Source organism: Dermochelys coriacea, chromosome 4, assembly GCF_009764565.3.
Source record: "Dermochelys coriacea isolate rDerCor1 chromosome 4, rDerCor1.pri.v4, whole genome shotgun sequence".
NCBI classification, from domain to species: domain Eukaryota; kingdom Metazoa; phylum Chordata; order Testudines; family Dermochelyidae; genus Dermochelys; species Dermochelys coriacea.
In genome coordinates this window covers 120966157-120984945 of record NC_050071.1, presented here as the reverse complement: position 1 = coordinate 120984945, position 18789 = coordinate 120966157, and the positions used below count along the sequence as shown (strand labels likewise).

At 40.8% G+C, this 18789-nt stretch overlaps 1 protein-coding gene across 2 annotated transcripts in view; it reads right to left on the bottom strand.

Annotated features, from left to right (window-relative positions):
• Window positions 1–18789, bottom strand: part of TBC1D14 (TBC1 domain family member 14) — a 119968-nt gene that overhangs the window by 96108 nt on the left and 5071 nt on the right. Inside the window, exon 2 of one of the 2 annotated variants that reach the window (XM_038400295.2) lies at window positions 15270–16008. The exons of the other annotated variant lie outside the window; for it this stretch is intronic. Coding sequence (XP_038256223.1) covers window positions 15270–16008 — 739 coding nt within the window. The remainder of the gene's footprint in view (window positions 1–15269; window positions 16009–18789) is intronic. 2 annotated transcript variants of the gene reach the window in all.

Here is an 18789-nt window from a genome sequence, read left to right as displayed (position 1 = left end):
TTTACCAGCAACTGTATCAGTTGTCCTGTAAGCCAGCCTGCTAGCAGCAACAAGGGTATAGAGTCCCCACTGCAACCAGAGTGTCAGACATGAGGTCTACACCTGGTATGCATGCCTACTGGTCCAAAGCCAAGGACAGTGCCTAAAACTCTGTACAGCTCCAGTAAGTTAAGGGCACGTACGATTCAGCATTTGGACCCCATCACAAGAGAGGGAGCTCAACCAGATACGACAGGCACGTACTCAACTTCAACCTAGAAAATGATTTAGCAACTCTATTTGGTACACAGCAGAAGACATTCCCACATCCTGACCACTTAACATTACCCTTGAGAAAGAATCCTTTGTTTATTATCATGACTTGCCACTCAAAAACTGATTTATCAAATTCAGTAAATGGTCCCATAAAGGACACTCTAAAGTTTAAGTTCATTGTACAGACGAATAGTAAAGGACACATGAATGCAACAATAAAAGTAGGTAATTTAGTTTGACATTAGATTCCTTTTTCTTACACAAATCGTATCTGCCCCTACCACAAAGCACTTTCTATATACAAGGGTAGCCTATTTTACAAATGTGATAAAACGATATGTGAAGCCTAGAGGTCATGAATGTTTCCATTAGAAGACTTTAAGAAGTTTGATAATAAAGGACACCTTGAAAGAAATCAGTGCATTACTTCTTTTGTCATACCAACTAACCTTGGAGATAAAAACAAATGAAGCTGAGTTATATGTCTCATTCTCACAAGTTATAGGCAAAATGCTAAAAACACATCCAAATTCATTAGCTTTATGATTCTTCCAGAATAAATCCTTAAACATTTTACTTGAAAACCCAGGCAACATAGCTGGTTTTGCTAGCCATAGTAAATGCTGGGGATGCTGACAACCAGCAGCTAATCCATCCCCAAAATTTTAGACAAAGAAATAGATACTATATATTCCAGTGTTTTCCCACAGCACTCCATACAAAGATATGATCCTCTATAAAGTCTGCATACTGGACGTGGCGGAAGAACTAAATCTTTAGAAAAGATATATTGAGAGCAGAGGTATTGCAAACTAATAAAAGCTAGCCTGACAAGGGAGACTTGTGGGAGTGAAATATATTAAAATCTGATGCTGCAAATGCATTATATGTAGGGTTACCAACCCTCTGGGATTGGCCTGGAGTCTCCAGGAATTAAAAATTATGTCATGTGAAAAAACCCCCAGGAATACGTCCAACTAAAACTGGCAACTGTTATATGTGGTTCTGATGCAACATCCCCTTTATATATATGCAGCTAATATACACTGACTTCCTGACCATGTGTGATGCCTTTTGTCAATACCCCCCCCATTAAAAAATAAAACAAAAAACTAAAAAGTATATTTTCTTTCCTGTAACCTGATGTTAATAATTATTGTACTAAACAGCTCACTCACCACATTGTATTTTTGAACTTTTCCTGAAAGAAAATATTTAAGAATCTCAGAAACATAACTGAAAAAGAGTGCACAAATTTCACGTACCTGAAAGAGTAAAAACATCAACAAGGAACTAGAGGCATTTCAACCATCCTGTTCAATTTATTTATGCTGGTAACTAATTAAAATAGTTTCTTGCCAGCAGAAGGATTTAGATGGAGCACTTTTCTCCCTACCCCTCCCAAAGTAGCCTCTCAAATGAGTTTTAGTAAGAAGCTGGAAAATAAAACACCATTCAAATTAGATAATACAATTGTCCAAAATCTACATAGGAAAGGCACGAACTAAAGTTAATTGATCGTTTCACTTCAGCATTTAGTGGCCAATAGGTCACAGGACAAAGGTCATACTTATGTCTAACAATTTAACAATAAGCACATAATTAATATTGCAAACGAACTTCCACCCACTTTCAGCAATCTTTATCGAAGGTAAGTATTAATACATGATTGCAATGCAACTTTGCAAGAAAAAAAAATGACTTGCCTAAAATAGTGAACAGGATTTTAAGTTATTCAAGTCTTTTTTTTTTTGGTTCTGTGATAAACACTGGGGGAAGGAGAGAGGGGACAATTATGGCAAAGCATTGCCCTTTTATTCTTGTTTGAATCAGCTTGCAGTAATCCAGACCTTAAGACAAGAATACAGATCACTAGTTTGCTCAAGTAAAGTTTTAAAATGAATAGGCCTAAGATGAAATATCAATCCTGATATTAAGTTCCCCAGTCCATTACTCTATTTTAAATATTGCCAATTTTAGTCACTCCCCTGTGACAGGATCAGCAGGTCTCAGCAGATGCCCCCCAGAAAAAATAGCAGATAAGGATAGCAGCCGTGTTAGTCTGTATTCGCAAAAAGAAAAGGAGTACTTGTGGCACCTTAGAGACTAATAAATTTATTTAAGCATAAGCTTTTGTGAGCTACATGCATCTGATGAAGTGAGCTGTAGCTCACGAAAGCTTATGCTCAAATAAATTTGTTAGAAAAGAAGTACTTGTGGCACCTTAGAGACTTTTTGCAGATAAGGATAGGGAGCCCTAGAGCCCAGTAGAGCAGCAGTGCCAACCTTTGCTTCGTTGCCATTAAAGGTTAAATTTCTGGAATTCAGAATTTCAACCTTTGGAGCCCTCCAGCTGCAATTAATTAACTTTGTGGATATTTATAGGTTTGGGTTTTTTTTAAACTAATTCTCCCTCACATTGCCTACTGCTCCTATCCTCCTTCATGACTTCACCCTTCGTTCCTCTATTCATCTTCTTACCCCTCCCACGACGTTCCAGCAGCTCTCTATAATAAAATAATATATATTTATTTAAAGATAGAACAGGCACAGGGAAAATACGGTTTGAACATTCCAGCCGTGCATACTGAAACTAATTGCAAAACTCTTACAACCATTATCCTCCTGCTTCTTCCCTCCTCTTGTCCTTCATGTCTTGTCTCAAACTAGGTTGTAAATACTGTAGAACAGGGACTGTTTTCTGCTACATTTATACTGTCCTTAGTACCAGGAGGTACCAGTCCCGATTGGGGTCTCTAGGCACTACTGGAAATGTAAATGAGTAAGGGAAAGATTAAAGGAGATAAAGGCCATTTGTTTAGTGATTTTTGTATGCTTTATCAACAATTTAGTTCTAAAGCATTTTAATAAAGCGTAGTATTTTTACTCTGTCACAACAGTGTACCAATAACAAAAAAGACCTAAGAATGTACTGAGTGCAGGAAAGCCTCAGTTTTTTCCCCCCACTATCTAGCTGATGGCTGCTGGTTTGATTTTTTTCAAAGTTTCCAAAGAGAGAAAGAGAATATTATGTTTCCTCACCAGCTTCCATACCAGAAAAAAGCACATCTACGAAGAGCTAGGAATCCGCTAATTATAACCTGTGCACGGTCACAAAGGTTTTGAAGAAACCAATATAAAGAGTCATCCTATGTACTTGGAGGAGGTCTGGGGCAAGGCAACATCCGTCAAGCTTTAAAAAAAAAAAAAAAAAAAAAAAAAAAAAATAGCTACACAAAACAGCTAGGTGTGTTACTCTTCTGAGTAGGAGTCAGAGTCCATATGCATTTCTTTATCAAAGAGACACTGAGTAGGATTTCAGCCTGAACCTCAGACTTCTAGGAGAGTCCACAGGCCAGCCTCCAGAATCTTAGTGTTTTTAACACAGAAACACCTGTTAACGTTCCAAGCTTCTTGAGTGCAGTGATCACAACCAGTGTTCCCTCTAATTTTTGTTGTGATGGGGGTGGTGCGAAGGGGTCTGGAGTATGGGAGGGGGATCAGGGCTGGGGCAGAGGGTTGGGGCCAAGGATGTGTAGTTTGGGGTACAGGCAGCCTCAGCACCATGGTGGGGAGGACTCCCCCCAGTTCTCTCTCCCTGCAGCAGCACTTGGGTTGGGGGGGGCGTGTCTCATCCCACTACAGCAACTCTGGGGCTGGGGCCACGGGATAGGTGCCCCTCCCCCAGCCATGGCAGGTGCTGGGTTTGGGCTGGAGAGGGGTGCCCCAGCTGCGGCAGGTCCGGAGCTGGGCTCGGTTGGGGGAGGGGCGCCCCTCCCACAGTCACAGCGGGTCTCGGCCACGCGAGTTCCCTGACAGCCTGCACAGCACTTAATAGGCTACTGCGCAGCTACACATCTCACAGGGAACTTAGGTCACAACCCTGAAAATGGATAAAAGATCAGAGGTAAAATAGCAAGATAGCGCGTCTCCAAGAGCTCACACCAAGACCTCTTGACTCTTCAAGCCCCACGGTTATCAGAATTCAATTAAAATAGTGGCATGATTGCACTACCAGTATTTCTCAAAATGGGAGACGTCCCATGTGTACATGGGACGGGGGAGAGGGGAGAACCAGCAAAGGGGACAGATAAGAGAGAGATCTTAGATTTTCCAGTTTCCCTCTACTGGCAAACATAAGTGCAAGTTAACCTCTCATCAAAAGAAATGCATGATCATAAAACCACATTTCCATAATGTTATCAGGGAAAAATAAGGCCTTTTTACTCCTAAAACCATGCCACCCTTCCAACTACATCAGTACAACAAAAAGAGATTACAGGATATTCTCTTTACATTTCAAGTATATTGGGATGATTGGCTTTGTCTGGAACTAAGGATTTATCAGATCCATATACGTAGATCTAATGGAAAAGTCCACTGTGTCTCTTGCTGTTTTTAAAAAAATCTAATAGTTTCAGTGTTTAGTCCAAAGTGTCAATCATTACTCTCATTCCCAAGCCCTCTATTAACAGACCCATCCACATTCCTTCTTGATTGCAAATTAGAGCTATTCTTTTTCAGGTGGCCAAAACCAGATATTTTGCACTGGGAATAATAAAAGGAGCACAAGTATGCCCTCTCTCCTTTCTCTAGGATTTTAAGGACTATGACCCAAGTAAAGCAGTAAGAGGCCATAGTCAAATGTAAAAAGAAAAGGAGTACTTGTGGCACCTTAGAGACTAAAATTTATCTGAGCATAAGCTTTCATGAGCTACAGCTCACTTCATTGGATGCATTCGGTGGAAAATACAGTGGGGAGATTTATACACATAGAGAACATGAAACAATGGGCGTTACCATACACACTGTAATGAAAGTGATCACTAAGGTGAGCTATTACCAGCAGGGGACACCATTATAGGGCCTAATCACATCAGCCACACTATCAGAGGCTTCGTCACCTGCACATCTACCAATGTGATATATGCCATCATGTGCCAGCAATGTCCCTCTGCCATCTACTACATTGGTCAAACTGGACACTCTACATAAAAGAATAAATGGACACAAATCAGACATCAAGAATTATAACATTCAAAAACCAGTTGGAGAACACTTCAATCTCTCTGGTCACTCGATCACAGACCTAAGAGTGGCAATTCAACAAAAAAAAAAAAAAAAAAAAAAAAAAAAAAAACCCTTCAAAAACAGACTCCAACGAGAGACTGCTGAATTGGAATTAATTTGCAAACTGGATACAATTAACTTAGGCTTGAATGAAGACTGTGAGTGGATGGGTCATTACACAAAGTAAAACTATTCCCCCCCACCGTTTCTCAGACGTTCTTGTCAACTGCTGGAAATGGCCCACCTTGATTAACACTATAAAAGGTTTTTTCCCCCCAGCTCCCTGCTCACCTTAAGTGATCACTTTCATTACAGTGTGTATGGTAACACCCATTGTTTCATGTTCTCTATGTATATAAATATCCCCACTGTATTTTCCACTGAATGCATCCAATGAAGTGAGCTGTAGCTCACGAAAGCTTATGCTCAAATAAATTTGTTAATCTCTAAGGTGCCACAAGTACTTCTTTTCTTTTTGCGAATACAGACTAACACGGCTGCTGCTCTGAAACCAGTCAAATGTGTTGACTAGACTTGGATAACATGTATGGTATCCAGATCTGAGCCAGATCCATCTTCCCAGAGAACTTACTGAAAGATCCTTTATTGGGGAAGTGGGGAGAGGAAGACAGAAAAGATAAGACACCCTGGCAGCAAGGAAAAGCCTTGTGGTGCCTGCTCTCTACCAAGGACTTTGAAAAGACTGCAGTTCCTTATCCAGAGTCCTTGAATACCTGGATTTAACACCACACACACACGCCCCTTGGAAGAATGTATTGGCTCACACTACTGAAGGCGTGGGTCCTACTTCTAAAGGAGTGAATGCAGAGAAAAAGACAACGAATTCCACAGATCAGTTCCCAGCAGGGCTCACTCCAACAGAGAATAAATGTGTGGACAAAGATTTATGTGAAAAGCCTCACTCACGCAGATAGCGCATAGGTAGCTGGGCCTGGATGGCAATGCTCATAAAGGCTCTGACTCAGAAAACCAGTTAAGCACATAGATACTAAGGTCAGAAGGGACCATTCTGATCATCTAGTCTGACCTTCTGCACAGCGCAGGCCACAGAATCTCACCCACCCACTCCTATGAAAAACCTCACCCATGTCTGAGCTATTAAAGTCCCTAAATCATGGTTCAAAGACTTCAAGGAGCAGAGAAGCCTCCCTCAAGTCAACCATGCCCCATGCTACAGAGGAAGGTGAAAAACCTCCAGGGCCTCTCCAATCTGCCCTGGAGGAAAATTCCTGCCCGACCCCAAATATGGCGATCAGCTAAACCCTGAGCATATGGGCAAGATTCACCAGCCAGATACTACAGAAAGTTCTTTCCTGGGTAACTCAGATCCCATCCATCTAATATCCCATCTCAGGGGATTTGGCCTATTTACCCTGAATATTTAAAGATCAATTACTTACCAAAATCCCATTATCCCATAATACCATCTCCTCCATCAACTTATCGAGTAGAATCTTAAAACCAGATAGATCTTTTGCCCCCACTGCTTCCCTTGGAAGGCTATTCCAAAACTTCACTCCTCTGATGGTTAGAAACCTTCGTCTAATTTCAAGTCTAAACTTCCTGGTGGCCAGTTTATACCCATTTGTTCTTGTGTCCACATTGGTGCTGAGCTGAAATAATTCCTCTCCCTCTCCTGTATTTATCCCTCTGATATATTTATAGAGAGCAATCATATCTCCCCTCAACCTTCTTTTAGTGAGGCTAAACAAGCCAAGCTCCTTAAGTCTCCTTTCATAAGACAAGTTTTCCATTCCTCGGATCATCCTAGTAGCCCTTCTCTGTACCTGCTCCAGTCTGAATTCATCCTTTTTAAACATGGGAGAACAGAACTGCACACAGTATTCTAGGTGAGGTCTCACCAGTGCCTTGTATAATGGTACTAAAACCTCCTTATCCCTACTGGAAATGCCTCTCCTGCTGCATCCCAAAACCGCATTAGCTTTTTTCACAGCCATATCACATTGGCAGCTCATAGTCATCCTATGATCAACCAATACTCCAAGGTCCTTCTCCTCTTCCATTACTTCTAATTGATGCGTCCCCAACTTATAACTAAAATTCTTGTTATTAATCCCTAAATGCATAACCTTACACTTCTCACTATTAAATTTCATCCTATTACTATTACTCCAGTTTACAAGGTCATCCAGATCCTCCTGTACAATATCTCGATCCTTCTCCGAATTGGCAATACCTCCCAGCTTTGTATCATCTGCAAACTTTATTAGCACACTCCCACTTTTTGTGCCAAGGTCAGTAATAAAAAGATTAAATAAGATTGGTCCCAAAACCGATCCCTGAGGAACTCCACTGGTAACTTCCCTCCAACCTGACAGTTCGCCTTTCAGTAGGACCCGTTGCAGTCTCCCCTTTAACCAATTCCTTATCCACCTTTTGATGTTCATATTGATCTCCATCTTCTCCAATTTAACTAATAATTCCCCATATGGCACGGTATCAAATGCCTTACTGAAATCTAGGTAAATTAGATCCAATGCATTTCCTTTATCTAAAAAATCTGTAACCTTTTCAAAAAAGGAGATTAGGTTGGTTTGGCACGATCTACCTTTTGTAAAACCATGTTGTAATTTGTCAATGGTAAATGGGACTTCAATGTCCTTAACTAATTTCTCCTTCAAAATTTTTTCCAGGACCTTGCATACTACAGATGTCAAACTAACTGGCCTGTAGTTACCCGGATCACTTTTTTTTCCTTTCTTAAAATAGGAACTATATTAGCAATTCTCCAATCATTCGGTACTACTCCTGAGTTTACAGATTCATTAAAAATTTTTGCTAATGGGCTTGCAATTTCAGGTACCAATTCCTTTAATATTCTTGGATGAAGATTATCTGGGCCCCCCGATTTAGTCCCATTTAACTGTTTCAGTTTCGTTTCTACCTCAGATATGGTAATATCTACCTCTATATCCTCATTCCCATTTGTCATGAGTACACTTAGAGGTAAGCACATTTTCACATGCAGCATTGCTGAATCAGAGCCTAAACGTACAATTAATTTATATCTTCCTCCCATCCTCCATGGCATTGGAAGGAAGAGAGAAGACTCACTCACTGATTCTCCCCCTTCTGTACGGGGAGTATCTACAGGATACCAAACTGATCATTTCTTTATCTGTGTTACTTTTTCAGGGCAATTTGCTTTATTCTGTCAACTTTAAAAAAAAAAAAAAAAAAAAAAAAAAAAAAAAAAAAAAACTCACTTTTGTCTGAAAGGGGTTTTTTTGGCGGGTGGGGAAGGAGAGGCCTACTTCAGGCACAATAACTAAGATCCCCAAGAGAAAGCTGCCAAGAAGTTTATTTACTTTGTGCTTTTGTCAGCACTTTTCCCCCCGTAACAGTTTCTCAGCTATATTCACAAGCAGCTCACCCCTTTCTCATGAACAAGTCCAATGACATCACACTTATGGCTTGCTCTAGGAGGAACTTTACACACGTGTGCGTGCACATGCACGCACACACACACCCCCACCCTTCAACAGGATGGCTACCAATAAGAGATCAGCTTGTTTTTCCTAAGTTTGGGTCACCTTATCATGAAGGCAGGGAACAAAAGAAGCTATTTGAGGGAGCAATCGTCTTCACATTCAGAGGTCAGAGTAGTAAAGTGGGAACACATAAGTCAGGAGGGAAGTGCAAAGAGCTTTCTTCACTCTGGTCCGAGTGAACATGGAGTCCCCTTCAATTCACAAACTCCTTTCAAGAGGCCAGGGATCGACAAGCTGCTGATAGCCTTAGTGATGTGCCCTAAGATTATGTCATGGATTCAGTGACTTCCAGCAACCTCCGACATTTACTAAAAATATCTATGACAAAATCATAGCCTTTTACACATCACTAACCAAACTTTTACTACTACAGGTACCCATCGATGTCGAGTTCAAATAACAGCTTTAGAAAAAGCAGCAATTCCATATTGAAGGCTTTTTTTTTTTAAACCACTAGAACCACTGCAATGAAACTGAAGTTGTGCTACCATATGGATTTAGGGCCCCTAGACTTTGGCCATTGTTAAATGCTGCACCTGTGCTTTATCTGGTGTGGACCAATGAGTCTGAAATGACCTTCCACTGGACAATAGTTGCAAGTTTAAAATGCAACTACTTGAAAATTCAGATTGGTGAAGAGGAGAGAGAGATCTACAGAAACAAACAAATTTCACCCATGACTTAACAGCTAGAGGTACAAATTCTCACTCTCCCTATAATAGAATGCTGAACTGTATTATACTGTTCAGCCAGTAGATAGCATTAGTGTGCGTCACTTACTTATTTAAGCAAACTTCATCCATACCTGGCAGTACATAAAAGGCTCTTATGGAAGACACATCTCTGGTATCTCTTTGAGAAAGAAGCTCTGTAGTCAGTCCACATCTGATACAGAAGCCCGACCTGCGAGTAGAAGCCCTGCAACCTACCCCGTACAAGAAATAAATGATACTCCCTAACCTGATTCCCAGCAAATTAATTGAATAAAATGGAGTTTCTTGAACAGTTATATCTTATTTCTCAGAGATTCTTACTCAGAAAACTGGATAAGCCTCAAAGGAAACAAAGAACTGAAGCTGTGGAGCAGACTCTTTCCAAGGCAAGCACTTACTATAACCTCTAACAGATGCCTCAATATTAATGGTCTCCAGGGTAGCACGTGTTTCTGCACTGTGGGGAACACAGGAAAGTTAGCATTAGGGTGACATTCATACATTAGTACAAGATTCCTTGCTGTTACGTTGATTTTTCCAAGCTCAGATATAAAGGAATGCCTCATTGAGGTAGTTCCACCAAGGTTTAAAAACGCTGCAGGTTCATTAGATACAGTTACACAAAAAGAAAAATAAAGAGAGGACTGCGTGTTTAAGTACCTAGAAAGGCAAGATGTACAGCATTAAGTGCTTGGGAAACATGGTTGAGATGTCTGGGAAGTGGACAAATAGGTTATATGTGCACACAGGAAGGCTGTGTGAAAGAGGCAAGGTCATACGGACAACTTCTAATGAGGCAAGTGACAGCAAGTTGCAATCCTGAACAGTGTTTAAAATCCAGCCAGTAAATAGGGTTTTCAGGACTCTTTCAGATGAGACAAACAAGTTCAAAAGGTTTCTGCTTGTCTGAACCACATGAAAGCTCCCCCCAGCTAAGGGAAGGAATAAGAGAAGTAGACAAATGGATTATGTAGTTTCTATGCTGAACTGAGTCATATGCACTCCTGATGGCATCACTCAGTGCCAGAAGTTACCTGTTACACACGATATGGTACTTCGTTGAAAAATATTTCCCTTTTAGGGGATATCGAAGGTATCAGTTTTGTTTTCAACCAGGGTGGATAAAAAGGTGCTTTTAAAAAGATTTAAAAATTTAAGTTAAATAAAATGTAAATGTAATACAGATTTAACTATTAAAACAAACTATTTAAAATTGAATTTGAAATTATGACAACCTATGTTAATGCAAAAACTTCCTATAGCCTATTAAAATATTTAAAGATAAATAAATATTCAAGCTGTAATTTTTGCTGCCAACATTTTGAAGAAAGTTAATTGCACTGGTGAAAGTCGATGGCTAAACACCTGGAAACAGTTTGCTGAAGTGCTAAACCACCTTTTGATAGAGGTTCTCTGTACATCTGCAGAAGAGACTGTTTAAGTTCAGTTTATTCAACAACTAGTTCAATTCAAAGATTAGTTCATTCCAATTTGAGAAACTGAGTGGGAGTTAAAAAGAAGGAAAGCTTGTTTTCCTCTTCCTATCTATGAACTCCCACTCAGTTTCTCTTTCATGGTGAGAGAACCTTGATTAGTACTGTAACCAAAGAGAATCAAAAACTTGCTTTAGCAAAATAACTATAGATCACAAGTGCAAAACAAGATTAAAATCTATTTAAATCAAGGTTTCCCACTTGCTGATTTTAATTTAAGTCAAGCCACCCTGCTTCCAGGAGCCCATAAACACTGGCACATTAATGCTTGGTCTAGACCAGGTTCTCAAACTTCTTTTTTCCCCACGGACCACTTGAAAATTGCTGAGGGTCTCTGTGGACCACTCAATGATCTTTCCAAATGTTGTCTGTACCATTAGCTAACTATTATAAAGTGCTTTGGATAAAAGCGCTATATAAAAAAAAAATTTTTTTTGTTCTACGAACAAAAGCACACAACTCATACTTTAATAGCAGTAGTCTTACCTTTCTAATGCGATGGACGGATGTGCCCTCTCCCCCACCGCAGCAGCCCCTGAGCTGGGGCATCTCCCTGCCACAGCAACCACAGAGCAGAGGCTGGGAACAGGGGAGGCTATCTCCCCTGCCGCGGCAGCCAGAGCTGAGCCTGGGAAGGAGGGCCATCTCTCCCCAGCAGCTGCAGCCCTGGAGCTGGTGAATGTCGCCTCTTTCTCTGGCTGCCACAGCTCTGCACACCACCTATTCCCACCCACCCCCATTCCCCCCAAAGACCACCACCTCACCTTACATGTGTGCCTTCTCCAGGGTCCAGGCACCCAATTAGAAGAGCCACATCTGCACACCTCCACTAATTAGGTGTGTGGTCCTTCATTCTCTCACGTGTGGCCACCCAGGCACGCACCTTAGAGAGAACTATCCGTCAGGAACTGTCAGGTTGGAGGGAGGTTACCAGTGGAGTTCCTCAGGGATCGGTTTTGGGACCAATCTTATTTAATCTTTTTATTACTGACCTTGGCACAAAAAGTGGGAGTGTGCTAATAAAGTTTGCAGATGATACAAAGCTGGGAGGTATTGCCAATTCGGAGAAGGATCGGGATATTATACAGGAGGATCTGGATGACCTTGTAAACTGGAGTAATAGTAATAGGATGAAATTTAATAGTGAGAAGTGTAAAGTTATGCATTTAGGGATTAATAACAAGAATTTTAGTTATAAGTTGGGGATGCATCAATTAGAAGTAACGGAAGAGGAGAAGGACCTTGGAGTATTGGTTGATCATAGGATGACTATGAGCTGCCAATGTGATATGGCTGTGAAAAAAGCTAATGCGGTTTTGGGATGCATCAGGAGAGGCATTTCCAGTAGGGATAAGGAGGTTTTAGTATCATTATACAAGGCACTGGTGAGACCTCACCTAGAATACCGTGTGCAGTTCTGGTCTTCCATGTTTAAAAAGGATGAATTCAAACTGGAGCAGGTACAGAGAAGGGCTACTAGGATGATCCGAGGAATGGAAAACTTGTCTTATGAAAGGAGACTTAAGGAGCTTGGCTTGTTTAGCCTAACTAAAAGAAGGTTGAGGGGAGATATGATTGCTCTCTATAAATATATCAGAGGGATAAATATAGGAGAGGGAGAGGAATTATTTAAGCTCAGCATCAATGTGGACACAAGAACAAATGGGTATAAACTGGCCACCAGGAAGTTTAGACTTGAAATCAGACGAAGGTTTTTAACCATCAGAGGAGTGAAGTTTTGGAATAACCTTCCAAGGGAAGCAGTGGGGGCAAAAGATCTATCTGGTTTTAAGATTCTACTCGATAAGTTTATGGAGGAGATGGTATGATGGGATAATGTGATTTTGGTAAGTAATTGATCTTTAAATATTCAGGGTAAATAGGCCAAATCCCCTGAGATGGGATATTAGATGGATGGGATCTGATTTACTATAGAAAACTCTTTCCTGGGTATCTGGCTGGTGAATCTTGCCCATGTGCTCAGGGTTTGGCTGATTGCCATGTTTGGGGTCGGGAGGGAGTTTTCCTCCAGGGCAGATTCGAGAGGCCCTGGAGGTTTTTTTTTGCCTTCCTCTGTAGCATGGGGCATGGTTGACTGGAGGGAGGCTTCTCTGCTCCTTGAAGTTTTGAACCATGATTTGAGGACTTCAATAGCTCAGACATGGGTGAGGTTTTTCATAGGAGTGGTGGGTGACATTCTGTGGCCTGCGCTGTGCAGGAGGTCGGACTAGATGATCAGAGTGGTCCCTTCTGACCTTAGTATCTATGAATCTAAGTTTGTGGACCCCTGGTGGTCCACAGTTTGAGAACCTCTGGTATAGACAAGGCTTTTTAACCTTAAAAGTATTTCCATCACTGCAACACTGGTGGAATTACTAGAATTACCTACACTGGTGCTTCCACTAATGGAGCCACACCAGTGGTATCTTTGTTTCATTTTGTTTGGAATTTTTCCGGGTTGTGGGGAGGTAAAGAAAAAAATTTCTGTGGACAAAGCCCATTGCTCTCTCCAGGCAATAGAACAGCATTTGCTTGGGCTCACAACCATCCTGAACAGGAAGGGAGGCAAAAGTCCAGGTTCTATAGGCTCTGAAGTGCCTAGAATCCTTTTGCTCCTGAATTAAGTCTGGTGCCATGGCAACCAATAGGTAGAAGCCCACAAAAGCTTTTGCACATAGAACTGTAAAACTATTACTGATGAGCCAAGCCCATAGTGGAGTACTCAAATATACTGCAACTTCAAAACAAGAATAAAATAAAGACATTGTTCTCTAAGCTGTGATTTATCACTCAGTTTAATAGTTCTAAATCAACAGCTTTTGGGTTTCCCCCCCCATTAAGAAACGCTTTCAGAGAAGTAACAAATGATTGTTCTGTCAGTCTTTTCTTTCGGCAAATAGAGACGTTTAAATAAGGAAGAGTAAGTGGTTCATTGAAATAATCAGATAGGCAAAATAGGCTTTTTATAGCTAAAGCTGCAGAACACAGAAATAACTTCCAATCAGTTATTGCTTGGAATTCTACACCATACTAACAACTTGCTCCAAAAATTAACGTACCTCAAACGAAAAGAATTTAGGATGGCACATATTATGGTTTGTGTGTACCAGCTCAATATCAGTTTAAATACATTATTTTTAATGTAGGAAGCCAGGGCAGCCTTTCAGAAATGTAACTGCTTCAGTACTGCCCCAGATGTTGCCATTTCAATAATTAAGTGTTCAAGTTCCACATTCTAACTCTGGTCTTGGCATTTTCCCATCATGCAGACACAAGCAAGTGATGTGGTCAACAATATTGTTTCCTAATCTTGACAGCAAAGATAAGCAGTCTAAATACCATTGGTCATAGGGTTAAGATTTTGTCATAATTATTTTTAATAAAAATAAGTCATGGACAGGTCATAGGCAACAAACAAAAGTTCACAAAAGCCCACGATTTTTACTAAAAATAACCGGGAGGAGGGAGACTGACCACTACAGGGTGGACTGAAGCCTGAGCCCTGTGCGGGAGAGGGCTGAAGCCGAAGAAGTCATGGAAGTTTGTTAAAGTCATGGAATCTGTGATCTCCATGACTAAACCATATCCTTAGTCATTTGTTACCTTATCAGTGAACTGATGACCTTCAGTCAAACAAAAAGTGCCTGACAAATATTTAGACTTTAAGTGGAATGTGTTTACATTAATAAAATACTCATCACTGCTAGAACATTTTCCATCCCTAGACCTCCAAATGCTTTACAACAGTAGGCAAGTATCCTCATAATTTAGCAGATAGGGAAACCAAGGCATATGATGTTTAGTGACTTGCCCAAGGTCATACAGTAAGTCAATGGCAAAGCCAGGAAAAAAATCCAAATCTCCTGGGGTCCAGTTCAGAGCCCTTTCCTCCGAACCACGCTTCCTCCCTTTAAACACAGCTGAGAAGAGAGTTCCACCTTCATTAACTTCATGTGCAGAGTTCGAGCTTCTGTGGATCCCAACCACAGAACACAGAACTTTACACACCGCAGTGTTTCAACTATGCGCAGCTCTGGCCTACTGAGGCAGAGCAGAAAGATGGCAGTAATCTTGATAATTCCAGTTCCTCTGGGTGTTAGCTGAATGTGTAACTCCTTACCATAAAACCTCTTAAGAGCCTCTTAGCCCCCAACACATAGTCAGAAAGCTGTAACTTTTTTTATTAAGTATCAAAATCCCATTACCTGGCAAAGAAGCTAGTGAAGGGTCCCAATATTTTCAACTTACTGTCCGCATCTGCTTCTTGACAATACACCTGCTGGCTTTGATCATTGGTCTCCTTAGTGGGATTCAATGTAACATCTGAAAACTGCGCTTCATCACTCTCCAGGGTCACTATTGCACTTGAGCTGCTTGTGACCATGAAGTCCAAAATGTCCTCATTGCTAACAGATAAAGTTGTTGACAGTTCCGTGCTGAGACTAGACACACTACAGACAGAGATATCATCACTTCTGTTCAGAGCTTTGGAAGTTGGACTATATAGTTTCACTGTGTCGTATCCAGTTCTTGGAAAAGTTGAGGACTTTCGTACACTGTGTTCATGTTCAGCATTCAAAGAAAGTGGAGGCACATAAGACAGCAGCATGCATGCACTCTGAAAAGTTCTCTCAGGCATGATTTCAGGCTCAGACTGTTTTCTCTTCACATTTAACACGCTGCAGTGAACAGGCTCCGGATTCCCTATTTCTAGAGTTGGAATACCAGAATCTACAGATTTAAGGCTATGGCTATCTTCTAGAACACTAGAGTGCTGACTAGGTCCATACTCGGGCAATGAGAGCACTCTTGGGGCCCTTGAATTCAAGTTTTGAAGATTCTGGATACTGTTGCCCACTTTGGTGTCCAGAATTCCCATCAAGCTCAAACCATTTAAGGAGTTGGATACATTTACATCAGCCATCTTGGTCCAATTGGTGGTAACTATTGAAAGGAAAGAACAGGTTTTTTTTTATTAAACACTTTAAAGTCTCTTATTAAAGAACTAAATTACTAATTATGTAGCAGTCACACAGTGCCTAGGGAAAAATCATACACAGAGAATAAGCCAAATAACTGAGGTAGAGGGGCACTGGCAAATGAATCATATGGTAGTAACAACATAAATCAGTTTATAAGAACTTGGGTTTCTACAAGTGAACTTTTTTTTTTTTCTTAAAAACTACTTCCTTGTCATTACTTATACCCTTTACTTTGTATATTTCTCTCAGCACGTCAAATGAAAATGTAACACCATCAGTTTCACTTTCAGTGCTTCCATGATTGGGGTTTCAAAACAAGTGTTTTCAATGGAATCTTAAGGTATCAAGACAGCTTTACAGTGACCCAGGAGCTTTACTTTAGTTATTTTGCATCACAACATCTGTATAAGGTGGAACTTTTCAATTCTTTCAGATCAATGTGCATCATCAGATTTCTTTTACATTTGGTATGCCTCAGGAGGGTGCAGGGTAGGATTAGTGATCCAAATTTGGAATCAGTTGAGATCTATGGGTGCTGGAGATATATGCCTCCCTCCCACAACCATTTTTTAAAAAGTTTCTAGGTGGGATTTTTTTTTTTTTTGGCCCAGAGGTAAAGATCAAACTATTTATGTTATCTGGATCAGAATGGTCTCAAACTGTCAAGTTTTACCAAAGGTAGTGAATGGCACCCACTAAGTCTACGGGGGAGCCAATTTGAGAATTTTTTTTAAATATACACACTGCATATGCACCATTACAGAAAAACAGCTAGAGGGTTTCCATTTCTGCCAATTTATATACTTTAATATTAATTCTTGTAACTGCACTACAATCCAAACAGTTACTCAGATTGCTTTGATATTTGGTGTGCCGCATGGAGGCACTGGGCAGCCTAAGTAATGCAAATTTGAGGTCATTTGATTTAGGGGTTTCCAAGTTACAGAAGCCCCCCAAAAACCCAATTTCCTTCTACTGCTTTGTGCTGTTAAACTGAGAGGTACTAACGACTGGATGAATCACAGACCTGTTGATGGTCGAGAACTCACCCTTCTTTAACATATCTAAGGGATTGTCTACAATGACAATTTACAGCGCTGCAATTTTCTCGCTCGGGGTGTGAAAAAACACACACACACACCCCTTAGCGCTGCAAGTTTCAGCGTTGTAAAGTGCCTGTGTAGACAGTGCACCAACGCTGGGAGCTGCGCCCCTTGTGGAGGACCACACAAGGCATGTTAAAGCACTGCCACAGAAGCGCTTTAGTGTTGCCAGTGTAGACTAGCCCCAAGGATAAATTAACCCCTATACCACACCTAAAACAAAAAAAGTTTTGAACAGAGTGGCTGGAGGTTGCTGCAATTTGAAAGTCATGGGTGGCAATTTAATTGGGGGTGGGGGGAGAAGGAAGGAAGGAGCTGTAATCAAAGTGGGGGGGGAGGGAGGAAGAGAAAGTTTAATCTTTCCTGGGAAGAGAAGGTATTGGGGGTGGAGAAGAGATGTCTGAGGCTGCAGCGAGGGGAAGAGGATTATGTGGCCATACGGATTAATAGATAGCCAAGAGAGGTTGGGAACTCAGGTGAGGGAGGCATAGCACCCCCTACCTGTGACAGTACACCACCAACCCCCTGAACACTCAAAAACACCTTTACCAAGAAGGCCCAACTACTACCTCCACCATTTAACTTAGGTGCAACTAACACACTGACTGCACCTGGAGGAGAAGCAAATAAATTCCCATTGGTTACTGTCAGCTCCAAGGGAACAGCAGGAAAGTATGTATATGCAACTGCCCTCCAACTTTTGTTTTTTAATAGCATTAGACTGAATCCTGTAGGTCAGAGTGAATGGGTTGTACAAGCTCCTCAGCTCCTTTGCCAACCCCACAGTTGCTGAAATATAAAAGAGCAAAGGAATGTGTGTTCATGGGGCATATCGGGGCATTGCTAAGGTTGCATCGTGAACCTTAGCTCTGCATTTCCTTGTTTTCAGATGTTTGAGTTTAGCTCAATTCAACGTTCTGCATGAGGACGACCTACTACCAAGCAAGCTTAACTTAATGTGTTTTTTTTCCGTTGAATATTTATTGATTTGGGGCTGTTATAAAGCTATTTTCACAACATCTAAACCTTGGCCCAATTTTAATCTGCAGTCTATTGAACATCAATTTCTTGACATCCACCTGGAAAATATCAATTCTGAAGAAATATTTATGCCATTCAACTTAAGATTGCCTTATTAAGCAAATCAACTTTGTTTCTTTCCAATCCACCCCATTTTCATATTTCCCTTAACATGTTGCTGTCATTTAAGTATAGGTCAACACTTAAGGCCTTTCCTATCTTTTATAGGGATAATTTGTTTAGTTGCATTTTAAAAAGAACAGTTACTCTAAGAAAATTCCCAAAGTTCTAAAAGCCAACTAAACTTCATACATTCAAATCAACCAGTACATCAACTGGCCGTTCCTTTTGCTACAGGACATCATATTTAATTGGCTAATTTGTTAGTCAAATGAGAAAAAAGTGAATACTACCAAGTTGTGGGAGTTAACTTGTCCTGTGCTTTCCCCAAGACTTGGTTATTGTGGCTATTTTGTTGTATTGTCAGGGCTTGAAAAGATCAGCCTAGTCTTAGTAGCCCAAAGACTAAGGCCTTTGTCTTCACTTGGAAACAAGCTGTATTCTTAGCCCCCCCCCCTTTTTTTTTTTTTAAAAGGGTAGCACAAGAGAACGAACATGAG